This window comes from Mus caroli, unplaced genomic scaffold, assembly GCF_978045245.1.
Source record: "Mus caroli unplaced genomic scaffold, Mus_caroli_1 scaffold_8, whole genome shotgun sequence".
Taxonomy (NCBI): Eukaryota; Metazoa; Chordata; class Mammalia; order Rodentia; family Muridae; genus Mus; species Mus caroli.
Window position 1 is genome coordinate 28,212,235 of NW_028227263.1, and position 16,677 is coordinate 28,228,911.

The 16,677-nt window shown below is 43.6% G+C and overlaps 1 protein-coding gene across 2 annotated transcripts in view; it reads right to left on the minus strand.

The window, feature by feature from the left end:
- Positions 1 to 1,982: 1,982 nt before the first annotated feature.
- Xylt1 (xylosyltransferase 1) overlaps positions 1,983 to 16,677 on the minus strand; it is a 296,523-nt gene continuing 281,828 nt past the window's right edge. The window contains exon 12 of one of the 2 annotated variants that reach the window (XM_085841368.1): positions 1,983 to 2,229. In XM_085841368.1, coding sequence (XP_085697494.1) covers positions 2,150 to 2,229 — 80 coding nt within the window. In that variant the 3' untranslated portion in view covers positions 1,983 to 2,149. Of the gene's footprint in view, positions 2,230 to 10,011; positions 16,246 to 16,677 lie in introns of those variants that run through there. The other variant, XM_021168481.3, reaches the window with a different exon arrangement.

The window sequence follows — 16,677 nt, forward strand, 5'->3', positions numbered from 1 at the left end:
ATCCAAGATTCAGCATTCTTGGTTCATGGAGATATCTCCATCAATTACTCATCTCCTCATAGATGTTCTCACAACCTAGCATCCCTTCATTTGCTGTGTTCTAGCTGTAATTTTATGTTTATGTATGTGTTTAATTTATCCACAGCTGTCTTCTATGCGAGACTCTAAGTGCCACAAGGAATGAGGCACTGTCTGCTCTGTTACCATTTTGAACTCAGTATTTAGTGTCTGGTGCATAACAGGTGCCCATTAAACATCGGTTGTTTTAGCAATAAAATTGGATAAACATTTATAATTCAAAAGCATCATGTTACGCTAAATGAAATAGACGAGAAAGTTCAGCTATCACATTTTCTCTTTCATATACAAGGACAGTGAAACAGATGACTAGAAAACAAACAAGGGATTCCAGCAGATTTGGAAGGAGATCGCAGAAACGGGAGAGACAGTATATGAAACAGGAGAAAGGAGGATAGGCCTCAGCCACTGAAACTTAATGGTGCTTGTGAATATCTCAGTGCCATGCATCAAGTTATGCAGTTAACTGATTGAAGTTGTGCTGATTGGATAATAATTATAATAAAACAAATTAAAACATCAGCATAGTTTATTTGCCTTTCAACATGAATATATATAGTAATGTACTATATCATTTAAATATAAAATACTTATATTTTAGTACTACTTTCCTAATATATTTTAAAAAATAAAAATTTTACCAATATTCATATATTTCAGTTGGTAACTAATCCACTTAATCTCTTGAAATATGAAACAAGTTGCTCGATTTTTATGATATTAACTTTTTCATAATTAGTTTAATGATATTAAAACAAAAGATGCTGTCTTACACTAATGTCTACACTCTGGATTTGATCTCTTTGTGGTACATTTAGCTGGCATCCCTACTCTTCCTGGCTTTTGTTAGCACTTGAACTAAGGCTTGGCTTATGTTGCATGATAGTATTATCTATTCTTTGTAGTGATTCTTAATTACATATTTTAGTTAATTAAAAACAATCAGTTCTGCGTCTAAAGGAATAACAGTCTAGCCATATGTGTTACAAGTTCCTATGAATTTTAACTTATGCGAAGCCAGGTGGGCTAATCAGTGCTGACAAAGGACTAAGAATGAGACACTAGGAAACTCCTAACCTAGAAGGAACAGGGCAGGTAAAGAACATATGCTGCTCCACTTGACCTTGTGCCTTCTGACTTGAGCTATCATCGTATAATATCCTACCTAGTTGATGGACTGTTTGAGGGGATCCACAGAGCTTGTCTTAGACAAGACATACTACTTGTATGTCTAAGACTACTTGTAGCCACATTCCAGCTCAGATCCTAGCATGGTGTAAGTACGCAATGATGCTCTGCTAACAAAGAGCTGCATGCATTATAGGGTTAGTATATCCACCATAGCAGCATACATTATGGGGTTAGTATATCTACCATAGCTGCATGCATTATAGGGTTAGTATATCCACCATAGCGACATACATTATGGGGTTAGTATAAATCTACCATCCAAGCTGTAGTCCATCAGGAATTTAAAGCTAAGACTTAGGATTGAGATGTGAACCTGTCCTCCTAAGGTCAAGTGATGGCAACAGCACTGTACTCAGACTTGGGTCTGACTTGAAGTTCCTGCAAGGATTCCTTTACTGACTCTGAACTTGGAAGTGAGCAGCAGTGATTTGTACCTTCACATCTCACCAGAGGGAAGAGTCTACATCTGCTCTAATCTTAAGTCGGTATGAACACATGTGTGTGTGTGTGCACGCACATGCATGGGTATGTGTGTGTGTGTGTGGGGGGGTGCTTATCTACAAGCACCCACTTTTCAAGCCTCTGATGATAATGCAGACGTCTGTGCTCAAGGTAAAACTGAGCTGAGTTTGATTTCCAACTCTCTCAGGGAGAGCTCTTCATCCTTCAGGAGGCTGGGATGCAGGCAGGAATTTGTTCTGCTCTGTGACCTTCTGGCTCTGCTTGTCCAATCTCATGAAAATTGAATTAATGAGTGTTAATTGGCGTGGAGTCAACTAGTATAAAGGGTTTGCTTTAAGAAGAACAGGAGCCCACTCATGTTGGAGCCCAATGCTCTTGGGAATTGATTTCCCAACTGGAAGCCAATATCATAGGCTGCTCATAAGAGTGGTTTCCAAGATAGTCGATGGAAGACAGGATGATCATGCCCACCGGTCTCCAAATGCAGGAAGAACATTCCTGTTGAGGTATGGAGAGGATTTGATTAGATGGCTTGGTCAAATGTTCATCTAGCTTCTCATTTTTTTTTTTTAGCTCATGCATTTTTCTCTAAACAGGCTCTGTTTGTGCTCCAGGGAATCAGCACTGAATATGGCAACCTAAGGACAGTCCTGAGGAAGGCCAGCTTTAGCTGTGACTGGTAAGCAATGCTCAAATGAGATTAATATAACACTAAGCAGTATTTTCTCCTGATATTTCTTTTTTTTAAATTTTTATTTATGTTTATTTTGTGTGCATTGGCGTTTAGCCTGTAAGTATGTCCATATGAGGGAGTCAGGTCCCCAGGAACTTGAGTTATAGACACTTGTGAACTGCCTTGTGGTTGCTGGGAATCGAACCTTGGTCCTTTTAAAAAGCAGCCAATGCTCTTAACTACTGCGTCATCTGTCCAGTCCCTTCATCTGATATTTCTGTATATTACCTACTAGCTATGAGGAAATTATGTTTTGGGGTTGCCTCATGATTCCTTTTGAAAGCTGGCCTTGAACTTGCAATTCTCTTGCCTTTACCTTCCATGTGCTGGATTGCCTGAACTACTGTATCTAGCTTTAAAAAGTTTAAAACTGGGCTAGAGAGATGGCTCAGCGGTTAAGAGCACTAACTGCTCTTCCAAAAGTCCTGAGTTCAATTCCCAGCAACCACATGGTGGCTCACAACCATCCTTAATGAGATCTGATGCCCTCTTCTGGAGAGTCTGAAGACAGCTACAGTGTACTTATATATAATAAATAAATAAATCTTTTTAAAAAAGTTTAAAACTTTAATATGTTTTAACTCATACACAAGAAGCAAGTATATTAAGCTCTATTTATGGATACATTTAGAAACTGCTACAGTGCCCCTTGTCCATAGTCCCAAGATATCCTATGCATACTCTGAACTAATTCTCAGCACATTGAATCACAGTTGCCTCTCTCCATCACCTTGAGTTCCTCAGAGATAAATACTTGATCTGTGTCACACTTCCTTGTACAACATAGTTTATTTGGTGTGCCAGTCATCTACTCTGGACACACAAAATGGGATAGGTTCGTCTTTCAAACTGTAGTGTACTTGTATGCAAACTGGCCTCATGAGAATGAGGCTCTGATTCAATAGGTCTTGGAGCTGATCTGTGATCCATTGACCATGCTTTGAAGAAGGCATAACTGAAGACATGGTGTCATTCTCAGCTGAGCTTCAAACCTAGATGAGCCCCTGGGTTCAGCCAGTAAGTCACCCCAAAGCCTTGAGATAGTATCAGCCGAGTGATGGGCACCTGAGATGTGCCTAGCTCATGGTCCTTTGACTATCTTGTACTCATGAAGATGACCTCGGAGAGTGACAGTCTTTAATGATAGTATTCCAGACAGACAAGCCTTTATGGGTGTTTTGGGTTGGAAGTGGGCATCTCCCCACCACCCATCCCCACCTGTCTTTCAGACTCTAGAAGGCAGTTTGCTCAGGTTTTCTCAGGTGGCTGCTTATGTCATATAAACAAATGTTGCATATAAGAATAAGTTCTGATAAGATCTATGTATTAGAATATTCTAGAAGCAACCAAGAAGGTGTTACCTACCTGGATTCACTTCTGAACCACATGGAAACGTCCTTGGAATTCTTGGTACATTCCAAGGTTTACATCTCCAAGGATGTTGACTATGCAAACAGGTGGCTAATGAGAGATAGCGGAGTGGAAGCTTCTGAAAGTAAACTTGTCCTGTCTGTGGCTATACCATGTTGAACATGCCCAGCCTCAGCTAGATATGGGCATATCTAGTGTTTAGTCCTACTTTGTGCTATAGTGTGATATCTTTGCATCTCCACAATAATCTTTTAATAAACAATAGAGTTGGGATGTATGTTAGGAGTGCAGAGGAGAAAATGTAGACAAACATGCAGAATAAGGGAGTGTTGTAAAATGAGCTGATTTAGGAGAAGATGAACCCAGGCTAGGGTTTGGTAGCATTGAGGCATCTAGTGTCTCCAGGAAATCTAACTGCTAGTCAAGATAATGCCACTTTGCTATAAACAGAAACAAGAGACACCACATTTCTTCTTTTTAAAATCTTTTTTAAAAAGATTTATTTATTTATCTTCATGTTAGTACACTGTAGCTGTCTTCAGACACCCCAGAAGAGGGCATCAGATCTTGTTACAGATGGTTGTGAGCCACCATGTAGTTGCTGGGATTTGAACTCAGGACCTTTGGAAGAGCAGTCAGTGCTCTTAACTGCTGAGCCATCTCTCCAGCCCGAGACACCACATTTCAAACAGAGAATGGATATAAAGACTGCATGGAATGCCCCTGAGAACTGATGGATAGAGCAGCTATCCAGCTCATTCACTCATTCATCAAACACAGTGACACACATCTTACATATCATGCTGAGAACATAGACATCATCCCTGCCTGGTGGGAGCTTATTTGGAATATGAAGCCAAAGAGAAAAGACTTTTATTGTACTCCTTCTGGATACAGCCAATAGGTTATGTAGGTGATGTCACACTTCCTCTTAAATGTCTCTGTAGTGCGGAATATGTAATTATGGTCACAAAGGTACTGACTGATAGGTACGTGGGTCCAGAGGGCTCAAAGAACTTAACTCAAAGCTGACTCAGCTCACCCCTAATAAATAAGCATCTAGACACAGAGTTAACTGGTCCTGAAACTCAATCAGGTATTCATTCTGGTGGGAGATACTGGAATATTGGCAGTAAGTGTTTCAGGCTTGCAGTGTTCCCTAAGAATTTGCTAGATTTTGCCTATTTCATACACTCTGTCCTAAAGCCCATGGCCCTGTCTCCTCTCATGCTTTCTACAATGGGATAGACCAGGGCCTTCTGGTTGCCTCCACTGTTCGAGGTATAGCTGTCAAGTCAGTAGGCCATGGGGTGCCTGCTGAGGGTTCTAGGAACTGGAGAGCCCATGACAGCTTGGGATGCTAAACTTCGGAACCATGGAGAGATGCATTATTTCTTGGGCCAAGAACACATCTCTGCTTTATGCTGTAAGTTCCAACTGGCCTCTGTAATTACCAAAGGAAGTTTCACGGGCTTTTAAAGGAGCCTCATATCTAGGCTACAAGGATAAAAGGAGAGCTCCTCACTTAATTAAGTGGGGAGTAGGGGACTCGTCAGCACTCTCCAAGTGTATTGATTGAAATGATTTGCTTCAGTCAGCCCAAACCTTTATCCTTAGGGACATGTGGAGAGCTGGGCAAAACCAACTGGAGCCCTTGAGGTGCAGAAATGAATCAGACTGGCAAGCTGAGAGCCGTGGGGTCTGGAGTTGGTGGCAGTGGATGGACATCTGTTGTTTTTGACACTCAATGCCATTTTGTCCCTAATGGGATCTACTTCTCTTCTGCTCCAACTCTGCTGTGGGAATGGGCCTGTCAATCATGAATTCCTACCCAATCCTCAGGCCACTGAGGTGGGCACATGAGCTAGACTTAGCCAATCATGGTTCTTGTTTGCCTGACCTCAAAGCAAGCTCCTGAGTCAAACTCATCTTTTTTTTTTTTTTTCCCAACAAGAAGAAGGGGTGTTGATATCTTTTTTGAGGGAGTTTGATTGGCAGGAAGCAGCAACCTCTGGGATCTTCTTTTTATACCTTGTAGAGTCAGCAGTCTGTCTGAAAGGGCACAGGAGCTGGAGTCAGCGATCATGGAGAAAGAGGCCTGTGAGGGCTGAAGCCCAGTCATCCTTCTCCAGTCTTCCTGTGGCTGCCTTGGCCTTGAACTCTAGAACTTAATGCTGCTATTTCCCACAGGCTCAAGCTTCAATAAATTATTTACTGATTAAGCTTCTGTGCAGGTCTAGTGACAGCTCAGCAGGTAAAAGCACTGTTGTGTGTCCTAGTTTGTCTTCTGTTCCTGTGATGAGTACTATGACCAAAAGCAACTTGGGAAGGAATGGGTTTACTTTGGCTAGTAGGCCATAGCCCATCATGGAATGAAGTCAGAGCAGGAGATGGAGCAGAGACCATAGAGGAATTTTGCTTACTCATTTGTTCCTTCTGACTTTCTTCCTTCCTTTCTTTGTTTCTTTCTTTGTTTCTTTCTTTGTTTCTTTCTTTCTTTCTTTCTTTCTTTCTTTCTTTCTTTCTTTCTTTCTTTCTTTCTTTCTTTCTTTCTTTCTTTCTTTCTTTCTTTCTTTCTGATATAGGGTTTCTCTGTGTTGCCTTGGCTGTCCTGGAACTCACTTTGTAGACCAGGCTGGCCTCGAACTCAGAGATCTACCTGCCTCTGCTTCCCAGGTGCTGGGAATAAAGGCATGCGCCACCAAGCCTGGCAGTCCTTCTGACTTTCATAGCTAGCTCTCTTATACAACTTAGGCCCATATGTCTAGAGATGGTACTGCCCACAGTGGTCTGGGCCCTCCTATACCAATTAACAAAATCAAGAAAATGCTGTCACCACCTGCTCATATGCCCACATGCCAATTTGGTGGAGGCAATACCTCAATTGAGATTCACTCTTCTCAGGTATGTCTAGTTGAGAAGCAAATTTACCAATGATACTATGAATGCCTGACTACTGAGTCTGTTCCTCCAACCAATGTAAAAAGGCCAGATGCATTCCCATTCCCATGAGTAACCTCTCATCCATACTATGAGGGACTCATCCTCAGCCATGATTCTATATGTAGATCCTCACTCCTGATCCTGGAACCATCCCTAGTTAACTCATTGCTTTACCGAACTGAATTGGATAGAATCATTCCATTAGTTTGTCATCACCTTCTCTAACTGAGATGACACAGACACACATATACACAGACATATAGACACAGACACAGACATATAGACACAGACACATAGATTCAGAAACCCAGACATGTACAGACACAGACACACAAAGAAACACAGAGACACATAAACACAGAAATATAGACACAGACAAACAGGCACACAGAACCTCACAGACACAGACAGAAGCTGACACACAGACACACAGAAACACAGACACACATAAACACAGAAATATAGACACAGACAAACAGGCACACAGAACCTCACAGACACAGACAGAAGCTGACACACAGACACACAGAAACACAGACACACACATCAGAGAGAGACATAGACACACACAGACACATAAATACAGATTATACACAGACACACAGACACATACAGACACACTTAGATACAGACATAGACACACAGAAACATACAGACACACTTAGATACAGACATAGACACACAGAAACATACAGACACACTTAGATACAGACATAGACACACAGACACAACAGATATATAGAGTCCTCAGAAAAAGGTCACAGAGCTCTACAGGAGCCATGGCTCCTCCCACTGGAAGTATAGGTGTGGTAAAGCACCGAGTTCACCAGGATTTTTACCTGTTAACACCTGGGACTGCCAAAGGGTTGGCTGCTAAGGCAGAACTTTATGCTCCAATTCCAATTGGGGCATTCTTCCAAGTCTCTGATATTTAAGTCTATCCTATATGTTGGGGCTTTAATAGACATTCACTTTTATTTAAGAAATGGTTCCAGTAAATAACACTCCACTTATGCTCATGCAAACAAGCAGAAATGAACTCAGCAGGCCACTAACAAGAGACATCAGTGTGAGAAGACAAGTTGGGAGAGGAAAGAGGGCTACAGAGGGCGATGGGAGCGGTGGAAAGGCCCCAAACTGATTATGTCCATATGTGAACAAACAACACTGTCAAAAAACAGAAAGGGAAAGAAAGAAACAAAGAAAGGAAGGAAGGAAGGGAGAGAGAGAGAGAGAGAGAGAGAGAGAGAGAGAGAGAGAGAGAGAGAGAGAGAGAGAGGCCTTTTCAACTATTAGTGAGATAGATTGAAATAAAGTCCTGCTATTCTCTATGTCCCAGGAGGGATGGGGTATTTACCACATTCCTGAATTTGAAGGAACCTCTGCTCAAATAAATGAAAGAAATTCCAAGCAGCCTTCAATGCCATGTTCTAAGAAACCTCATTATTAGAGGTGAAAATGAAGGTTTACTTTCTATTAACCCATGTTTTGACAAGTATCATCAATCAAATGATGAATGTCAACATAGTATTTTGGACAAATGACCTCATGTCTGTAGTATTAATTAAGAAAAATGGGCTCACTTGCTTGTTCATTCATGAAATTGTCACAGTGTCTATTTTATGGACCCCCTGTGATTAAATACCAGAAACAGCCGACTAAACAACCAAGGTGCCCATGACCCTTGCTCTTACAGAGATGTTGGAACTTTGCTCTTTCTTTGCTACTAGGCCTATTTTTGAGAAGTTACCCCTGGATGAAGTTGGCATCAAGAACATATGGAAAATGCTTGGCAAATGCATCATGCTGTGTCCATTCTTCTTCACCAGTGGGCAGCTGCCCACCCTCTTTCCCAAGTCCAGATCAAGGAGGCCGATGCTGGTGCAGCTTTCTCTGGGTTTACCCAGTGTCTGTCTAATGAGAAAACTGCCAGCAGGTTTTGTTCTTGTTGCTAACATTTGAATCTCATGCGATTCTTTGCCTGTAAAGACTCCGAAGACTGAGTCAGAGGGATCGCCACAACACATCCAGATAGGCATTCCCAGCCTTTGGCCATGGCTTTCAGAAACTTCATATGAGCATCATAAAAGTAGATGGACTGGTCTCTGGGACTAGCTCTTGGTTCTGGACATGATTATGAATGGCTTCAGCCATGTATCTCTCTATAGCTTTGCCTATAGAATGAAGAATCTATGACTTGGTTTTCTAGTGCTTGATGGATTTGAGATATTAGCTGCTACAGCAAATTGCATTAAAATGTTTCAGGGGCTGATGGAAGTCTAGATGGATCTATCTGTGAATCTTGTTGATCAACCATCTGAGCTGAATCACTGAACTCTAGGTTCCATGAGAGATCCTGCCTCAAAAACTGTGGAAAGCAATCGATGAAGACATCCAATGTCAATTTCTGATCTATGCATTCCTCCATGTATACCCACGTGATCGCGTACATATACCCCCTACCCTACCCCCACAGTTTTCTTTTCATGTCATTGTCAAGAGAGGTGACTTAGGCCAGGTGAAATTTCATGTCCATCCAGGGTCCAGGTTCCTTCCAGGTGTTGTGGCTCTGCCCTCTTTAATATTGCTGTGATATCTCCTTAAAAAAACCCACTAATTCAAAGCATCTGCGCTGAAGAGTGAATGATGGAGCCACTGGGGCTCCTGGGATGTTAGATGGGACAGGGTTAGACCTATCATAAGCCCATTTTATTGATGTCAGCATCTCATTGATTGACAGTTGGCCATGTAGTCACAAGGAAGTGTAAGGCCATCTAGGGAATGTAGACCAGCTGTGTGCTGAAGTGGGCAAGATGCCAGGCTTGCTCCATGTCCATCTAGGACCTAGATTCTAGGCAGATACTAAAAACTTCTATTTTACAGGACAGCCTCTCACCCCTTTTCTCTGCAAAGAGGTGTTTAAAATTATATTGGAAATTATATTCTTTTGCCCTAGCTAGAGGAAACTCTTCCAGAGGGTGCTATAATTATCTTCTGGGGAGATAACAGTAGCCCTTAAGGGAGGTGTGTCCTCATGTCCCAACTCCTGTCTATGGCCTCAGGATCCTTCCAGTTGGTGTCAACTTTCAAGAGTACTCCAGCTGAGATGGCACAGGGTGTGGAAGAGAAGGGAAGGGTATGTGAAGGTGTTGAAATTGCTAAAAAGTAACCATAAAATGAGATTTCATAGAGACATTTTTTTTTATTTTAAAATTCTGCATCTGAAAACACAGTATGGCAGAAAGCGTCTATGTACACCTGTGGTGTTTTTGGTATAATACAGTATTTAATAATCCACTGTTTTCTGCAACAAAAAAAAAGTTGCTTTGTTGGACAGAAACAAATTCCCCTAGACAGAAATACAGCTAAGGCACAATTTTGTTGTTGTTTTCTGCTAAAATCAAAAGACAGGAAAGAGGCAGATATGGGCGGGAACACAGTTGTCTGCGAGAACGGGACTGGTTGGCAAGTATTCAGATGATTAGAACTTTGATTATTGGTCAATTTCAGATAGTTTAATATCTCTTAAAATACTTACTCCTTTAAATAAATAGCAAAATATCTACATCTTTCAGCGTGTGCCATGTGAACTCTCTCTTATTTTTTTTAAACTTTTATTTACAGATTCTTTTTTTTAAAATCAATACATTACAAAATATTTCTGTACAGTTTTATGCATATTATGATCTATAACAAAATAGTTATTTTTAAAAACTATATCACCACATATCTTTGAAAACAAAGAAGGAGGCAGTAATAACTTATCTCCAGGCCTCTAAAAACAAACATCAAGACAAGTGCTACAGATGACATGAGTCTCTCTCTTCTTTCCTTTAAAAGTAAAGATCGATGGATAAAGACAATTACGCTCAATACCAGCGAACTTCCTATGAAAACCCTGGGGTTGTCTTTGGCTTCCATCAGCACTGGAGTGATGGAAGGGGATTCTAGGTGGAGTCTGAAGGACAGAGTGGACCATCCCTTCAAGAACGTGACCTGTCCACTGGGAATACTTAATGCTGTCACTTTCCAGGCAAGAAAGATGAAGCGATACACTGAGAAACACTCCTGATTCATCCTTAAATGAAGTACCTAAAGTCACTGGGTCCCGAGAGAAGGGGAGACTGAAGCTGTAGTGAACATCTGCTGGTGGTGCCAGCCACTGCCACGGCAACATGGAGAGTGCTCAGAACTGCACGAGCAGCCAAGACTTCATTTTGCCCATAGGAAAAAATATGAGAACATTTTTTCTTAAAGATGACATTTAAGTCATTCCTAGTGCGTCTGCAGACTACAGATTGGCAGTCCCTTTGCTCAGGAGGCCGCCACACACCCAGGCTTCAAGATGTTCTCTCTTCTGTGATGGTGGGGGAAATTAGAGGGGGAGGATGCCAGCTTTCCAAAAATAATTTTAAGGCCACATTTCAAAACGGAGAAACCTAAGGCTTTTTAGAGGGGTGGGGATGAAGGTGGGAGGTAGGAGAAAAATACAGAAAGGAGAAGACTGCGCTGTGATGGGGGAGGTGAGATGGGGTGCCTGCTTCCTGGTGATGTCTGCAGGCTGAAGCTGTGAGAATATTCCTAGCCAAGTGAGGGGAGGAGAGAGGCCACTTTCTCCCAGTGTGGGGGCTTGGCAAGAACAGAACCAAAGACAACAGGAGGGACAGACACAGGTGGTGGGTGACAACCCTCCTTGGTCTTAAGAGGTCCTTGTTCATAAGGTTAAAAAAATAACACAAACACACACACACACACACACACACACACACGTAAGTAAAAGGGAAAGAAAGAGGGAGTCAGACTGAGGGAGAGGGACGGAGGGGGAGAGAGGGAGAGAGAGAAAGAGAGGGAGAGAAGAGAGAGGGAGGGATTTGCATAGATTGTACATTCAGCTTCAGCATGGGTAACACCTTCATTCCGCCCCACCCCCAGGTAAACTTCTCAGCAGACATTGAGGTAGTGCCTGGGTTGACCCTTGGGCAAAGTAAGGTAATTGAGGCAGAAGCAAAGAAGACTACTTAAGCTAGCACAGGTCCTTGTGGTTTCTGAAGAACCTTCCAGCACAGTGGCAGCATGCGGACTCTGGAGTGGGACCTAGTACTCCCCAGCCTCATCTTAAGGATGGCACCATTGCCATCTAGGCTTGGTTTGATGGAATGCCAGAAGGTGGAGACCTGGGCAGATTCAAACCTCAGACCCCAGATCACACTCTTTCCTCGTCAGCACAGGCCAGGGAAGTGAATGAGCCAGTCCTCCTGCAGAAGACAGGTTTCCTCAGGAGGGAACTACTAAGCAGAAACCTACAGTCTTAGAGTTTAATGTGAGCTGTTCTTTTTGCACTCTTAACTCTGGCTTTCCATGACTCCTTACCCCTAAATTCTTTCCCTCATTTCAAACCACTTTTCCAGAAAGAGGATTTTGCCTGAGCACAACTAGGAAGCTACTTTTCTGCCCGCATCTTTAAAAAAATAAATAAAATTAAAATAAGAGTAGCCGATATTGAACAACTAGATTTCCTATTAAACAAAACGAACAAAACAATAAACAAACAAACAAAAACAAACAGGAGCTGGATATATTTGGCTTCCCTTACTAGCTTAACGATTCCACTGCAATGAGTTTTGCTTGCTTTCTTGCTATAATGAGCTGGGAGCTGAGCCACAGCTGCCTTTATTAGCAGAGGATTCATGTGTGTGCCAGTAAGACCACACTCCCCACCACTCCCTTTTGTCTTTCACCTGTGGTTCTACCCATCTATGCTTGTGTCCTGGACCTCATTATGCTTTTATGGCCCCTGTGGTAGAGTTTCTCTGGTCTGGCAAGCCTTCTCTGCATGCTCAAGCTAACAAGGTTGACACTGGTTTCAAGCCTATTCTCAATGCTATCAGGAACTGCTGATCCGAACCCTCATGAAATAGGTTGTAAATGGTTTCTTCTTCATACTCTACACTTTGTGGCCATTGATTGCTCTTCTCTGTTATGGAGTGTCTTGGGAGAGAGGTTACAGTTTCAATGCACATCCTCTTATCTATCGGAAAACTAGACAACCAGAAGGGGTTATGCTCTGTAAATACCCAGACTACATCCAAAGTAGCAACAAACCCCTTAGGAGTGTTTGCACATTTGCATGCATGCGTGTGTGTGTGTGTATGTATGTGTGTGTGTATGAGTGCCTGTGTGTGTGTGTGTTTGTGTGGCTGTGTTTATACCCTTTAAACTTAATCTCAGTTTAAAAAGTTAAACCAATAATCAATGAGAAATGAAACCAGGAGGCCCCTGATCTCCACCAGAAAGTCACCTGGGGAACAGAAAAAGAACTTCATTGTTAAAGCCAAGGACATTGGGAGTTGCTTCCCTCCCTCTCAGAGACTTACAGCTTCCTGCACAGCCTGGGAAGTTGGCTTTGGGAGCCATAGTTACCAAATGGCATGGAGAGGTGCCATCTCAAATACTTCTCCCCATAAGGGACCTGGTCAGCGTTAAACCCAGGCTTCTTGCTTCTGCAGGCTGTAGACTTTAAGGTTCCCGGAGATGATGGTTCTGTGTTTTCAAAACTCTTGGGCAGCCACCTCCCAAGGCTGTTGTTTCACCAATAGCCTCCAACAAATATATGGTTTTCAGGCAGGAGAACTCCAAGAAATAAGGAGTTATGCCATTTTCCATAGGAAAACATATTTTCTTAAATTATGCTGAACTTCTTTTAAATTTTCCATTTTTTGTTTTTGTTTGTTTGTTTTTACTAAAAGAAAAATTATTCTCTGGGTCAAAAACCAGAGGAAACAAATATCCTCAAATTACTTGTGGTGAATAAAGAGGGAGAGGAGTGTCTTCAGAGGGAGTAGGCTCTGCCATTTCCAAGTGTGTTCCAGTATGAAAAGTGTCATTGAGTGTCACTGAGTCTAGACAGACCCTGTCTCGGAGTCTGTGGATCCCAGGGACCTTCCAGGACAGAATACACAAATCTTTAAAACAAGAGAGGTCAAGGGGGAACTCAAAGAGGTTCCACAGTCCCAGAGAAGCTTTGACCAAGGCAAAGGCTTGGGGTAATGAGAGAATGGGGCACTGGGCTCACAGTTCCCATGGGTTAGTAAAAGCAATGTAAATCCTGTGGGTTTTTACAGGAAGACACCGAAGGCTCCCCCACCAGCACAGACAGTAGCTACCTCCTGAGCTCTCCTTTGGGTCTGACCCCTATTCCTCCCCCTAAGATCAATCATTCTTAGAAGGAACCTGTCTTCCTCTGCTAGTGATAGCTTGTGCTCATGGTTAAACTGGGTAGATCTATAGTTCTAGACTTGGCACACTTCTCCAGCCCCAAGCCATGAGCCCATCGCATCCTCTTCCATGGGTCAGCAGTCAGGGTAAAGAGAGAACTCAGGCATTGTAACACTTTTGAATATAGAGGGACAGATGAGACCAGCATCCTGGGTAAGCAAAGAGGAGGCTCCAGCCATCCAAATGGGTCTACTTCCTGAGAGTGGGAGCACTGGTTGAAACTGTGCAGGATGGAGGGTGGACACTGAGAGACAGATAGAGAGAGGATGAGGGAGAAAGGCAGGCAGACCAGGGAAAGGGAGGGGTGGGGGAGCCTTTTGTGAATAAAGGCAATTTCAGTTAGTAAGATAACATAATTGACAAGCTGCAAAAACAGCACCTACTAATTAGTCATTGACTAAAACATATAAATAATAAATATCAAGGGTCCCTTCTCTATGCCCGCCATGTTAGATGGGGAAAGGGCTGTGCAGTCGACACATCAAGGTGGACTTCAGTACCTTATCCATGCTGGGAGAGACACGAGAACGGATGAAACCTCCTAGAGAACTCTCATTTGGGAGACTCCAGGAGGAAGGGGGTGCTCTTCCTCAGTGCCCCTTGAATACACATGGCAAGAAGACCCTTGGGTTTCTGGTAACTCAAGCAATATGAATAACACTATTTTCTGAACCGCCTTCCCACTGTTGAAACTTAACTTTCCTTTCCTGTGGTGTGGCCAGACTGAGCCTGTGGGCACCCTGGTGAGGAAGGATATGAAATTAAGGACCCAATCTGAAATGTTTGTTCCTGCGTGGGAGAAGTCTGATCCATGCAGTTTGGTCACAGCCAACAGCACCAAGTGCACAGTTCACAAAGGTTTGGGGCGCCTGACCTCAGAATATAAGGGGTGTTACTGTGCAGCTGTCCAGGTCAGAAGCCTGGGTCCACATGATCCCCTTTGAGATTCAGAGCCCCGGTTCGGCACTGCTCCCTCTTTCAAGTACCAAAGAGGCCACAGTAGCTGTCTCCTAGCCCAGGGGCACGAAGGAGAATTGAAGCTCAGGCTCTGTATGCTTTACCCTGTTCCTGCTACCATTTGTGACAGCCTTGGAAGAGGCTGCTCAGGACAGATGGCAGGTTGGCAGTCACATGTCTGGGGACCTTGGCTGCTTCACATCAAAAGGCTTTCCTGAACCTCTAGTTTTCAGAGAAAACCGCTTACAGAGTGGCAACAGGAACCTTGGAATCCTCCCCTGTCTCTGCCTCCCTGGGAAGGCCGGGAGCAGGGCTTCCAGCAACTCGCTACTTTTAGCACGGGCACAAGGTTTTCCAGCCACAGAAACTAAGAGATAAATGGAAGGGCCGGGATGGCGATCCCACCCTTGGTCAGGGCAGTGCTTGTCAAACTGGCTTAAACAGAGCCCTTGGGTTCAGAAGAGGTACCTTAGAGATGCCCTTGGCAAAGGACTACCTGGAGGGCTGAGTTTTGAGAAGGAACCTCACACAACCTCAGCTTCAACCAGAGCAGCCTGGACTTCATCTTGGTCTTGCACTTCCACCCCCGACTATGCCGAGTAAACAAAGTTCTGCCGCTCAAAATAAAAGTTTAAAACTCACTTGTAGGGGTGCAGGCCATCGGGGAGGGAGAACAGGAGCCTGCAGGACTGAGCGACAACTGGTAGAGGGAGACCACTGTAGCCTCGGGACTGGGTCACCTAGCCCAGAGACCAGCTTCACAAATACAGGCTGACTTCTCTCTGGCCTCCAAACCCTCTCTCTCTCCAGTGTCCTACAGTCAGCTGAGGTCCTTATACAAAAGGAATTCCCCCTCCCTCATATAAGATCAGAGGCCAGGGTTGAGGCTGCATCGGTCCCCTGTGGCCAGTGCTACCTGAGCCGGCCGTCAGGTTTGACTGCACCCAGCTCTGACTTGGGATCAGGGCTGAAGGAACTCCAGGCTGTTTGGCTGCAGGTCTGCATGACTGGGCAGGCAGTGGGGCCTGTGGTGCAGATGTCCATAGCAGTCCAAGTCCCACCCACCAGCGAGTCCAGCCAGGCTTCTAGTGCTGTCCCGGTGAAGGCTGCATTCTTCCGGGCCTGTTCGACTTGGGCAGGATTGATGTGCAGGCTGAGGACTGGGTTCAGGCTCTGGAAACTCTGCTCCATGTAGGCACTGCGAGGTGGCCCATTGTGCAGCTTCAAAGCCTCCTCTGAAAGTCAAAGGGAACACTGATGTGTTTAGAAGAGTCGCCAACCAGGCATCTACTTACTGTGAACCAGAGCAGTGGTGCACACTGGGCATCAGCTCACTGAATTCACGTGACGGTCTCATGTGTGCAAGGCATGGCACACTTACTTACTGACACATACTTATGGATCATCTTCAGTGGTCCAGACATTTATTGATTCATCAAGACATTCTTTAAAGATGTATGTATTCTTCTTAAGTGTTTTCTTTATCTCTGTGTGTATGTTTGTGTGTGTGCAATTGTGAATATGTGCATGTGTGTGAAGGTCTCCGTCCACCATGTAGGTGCTAGGGCAAATGCCTTTACCCACTGAGTCATCTTAATACTTTATACCTTATTATTATTATTGAGACAGGCCTTTTACTGAACCTGCAGCTCATCTGTCTAGTTAGG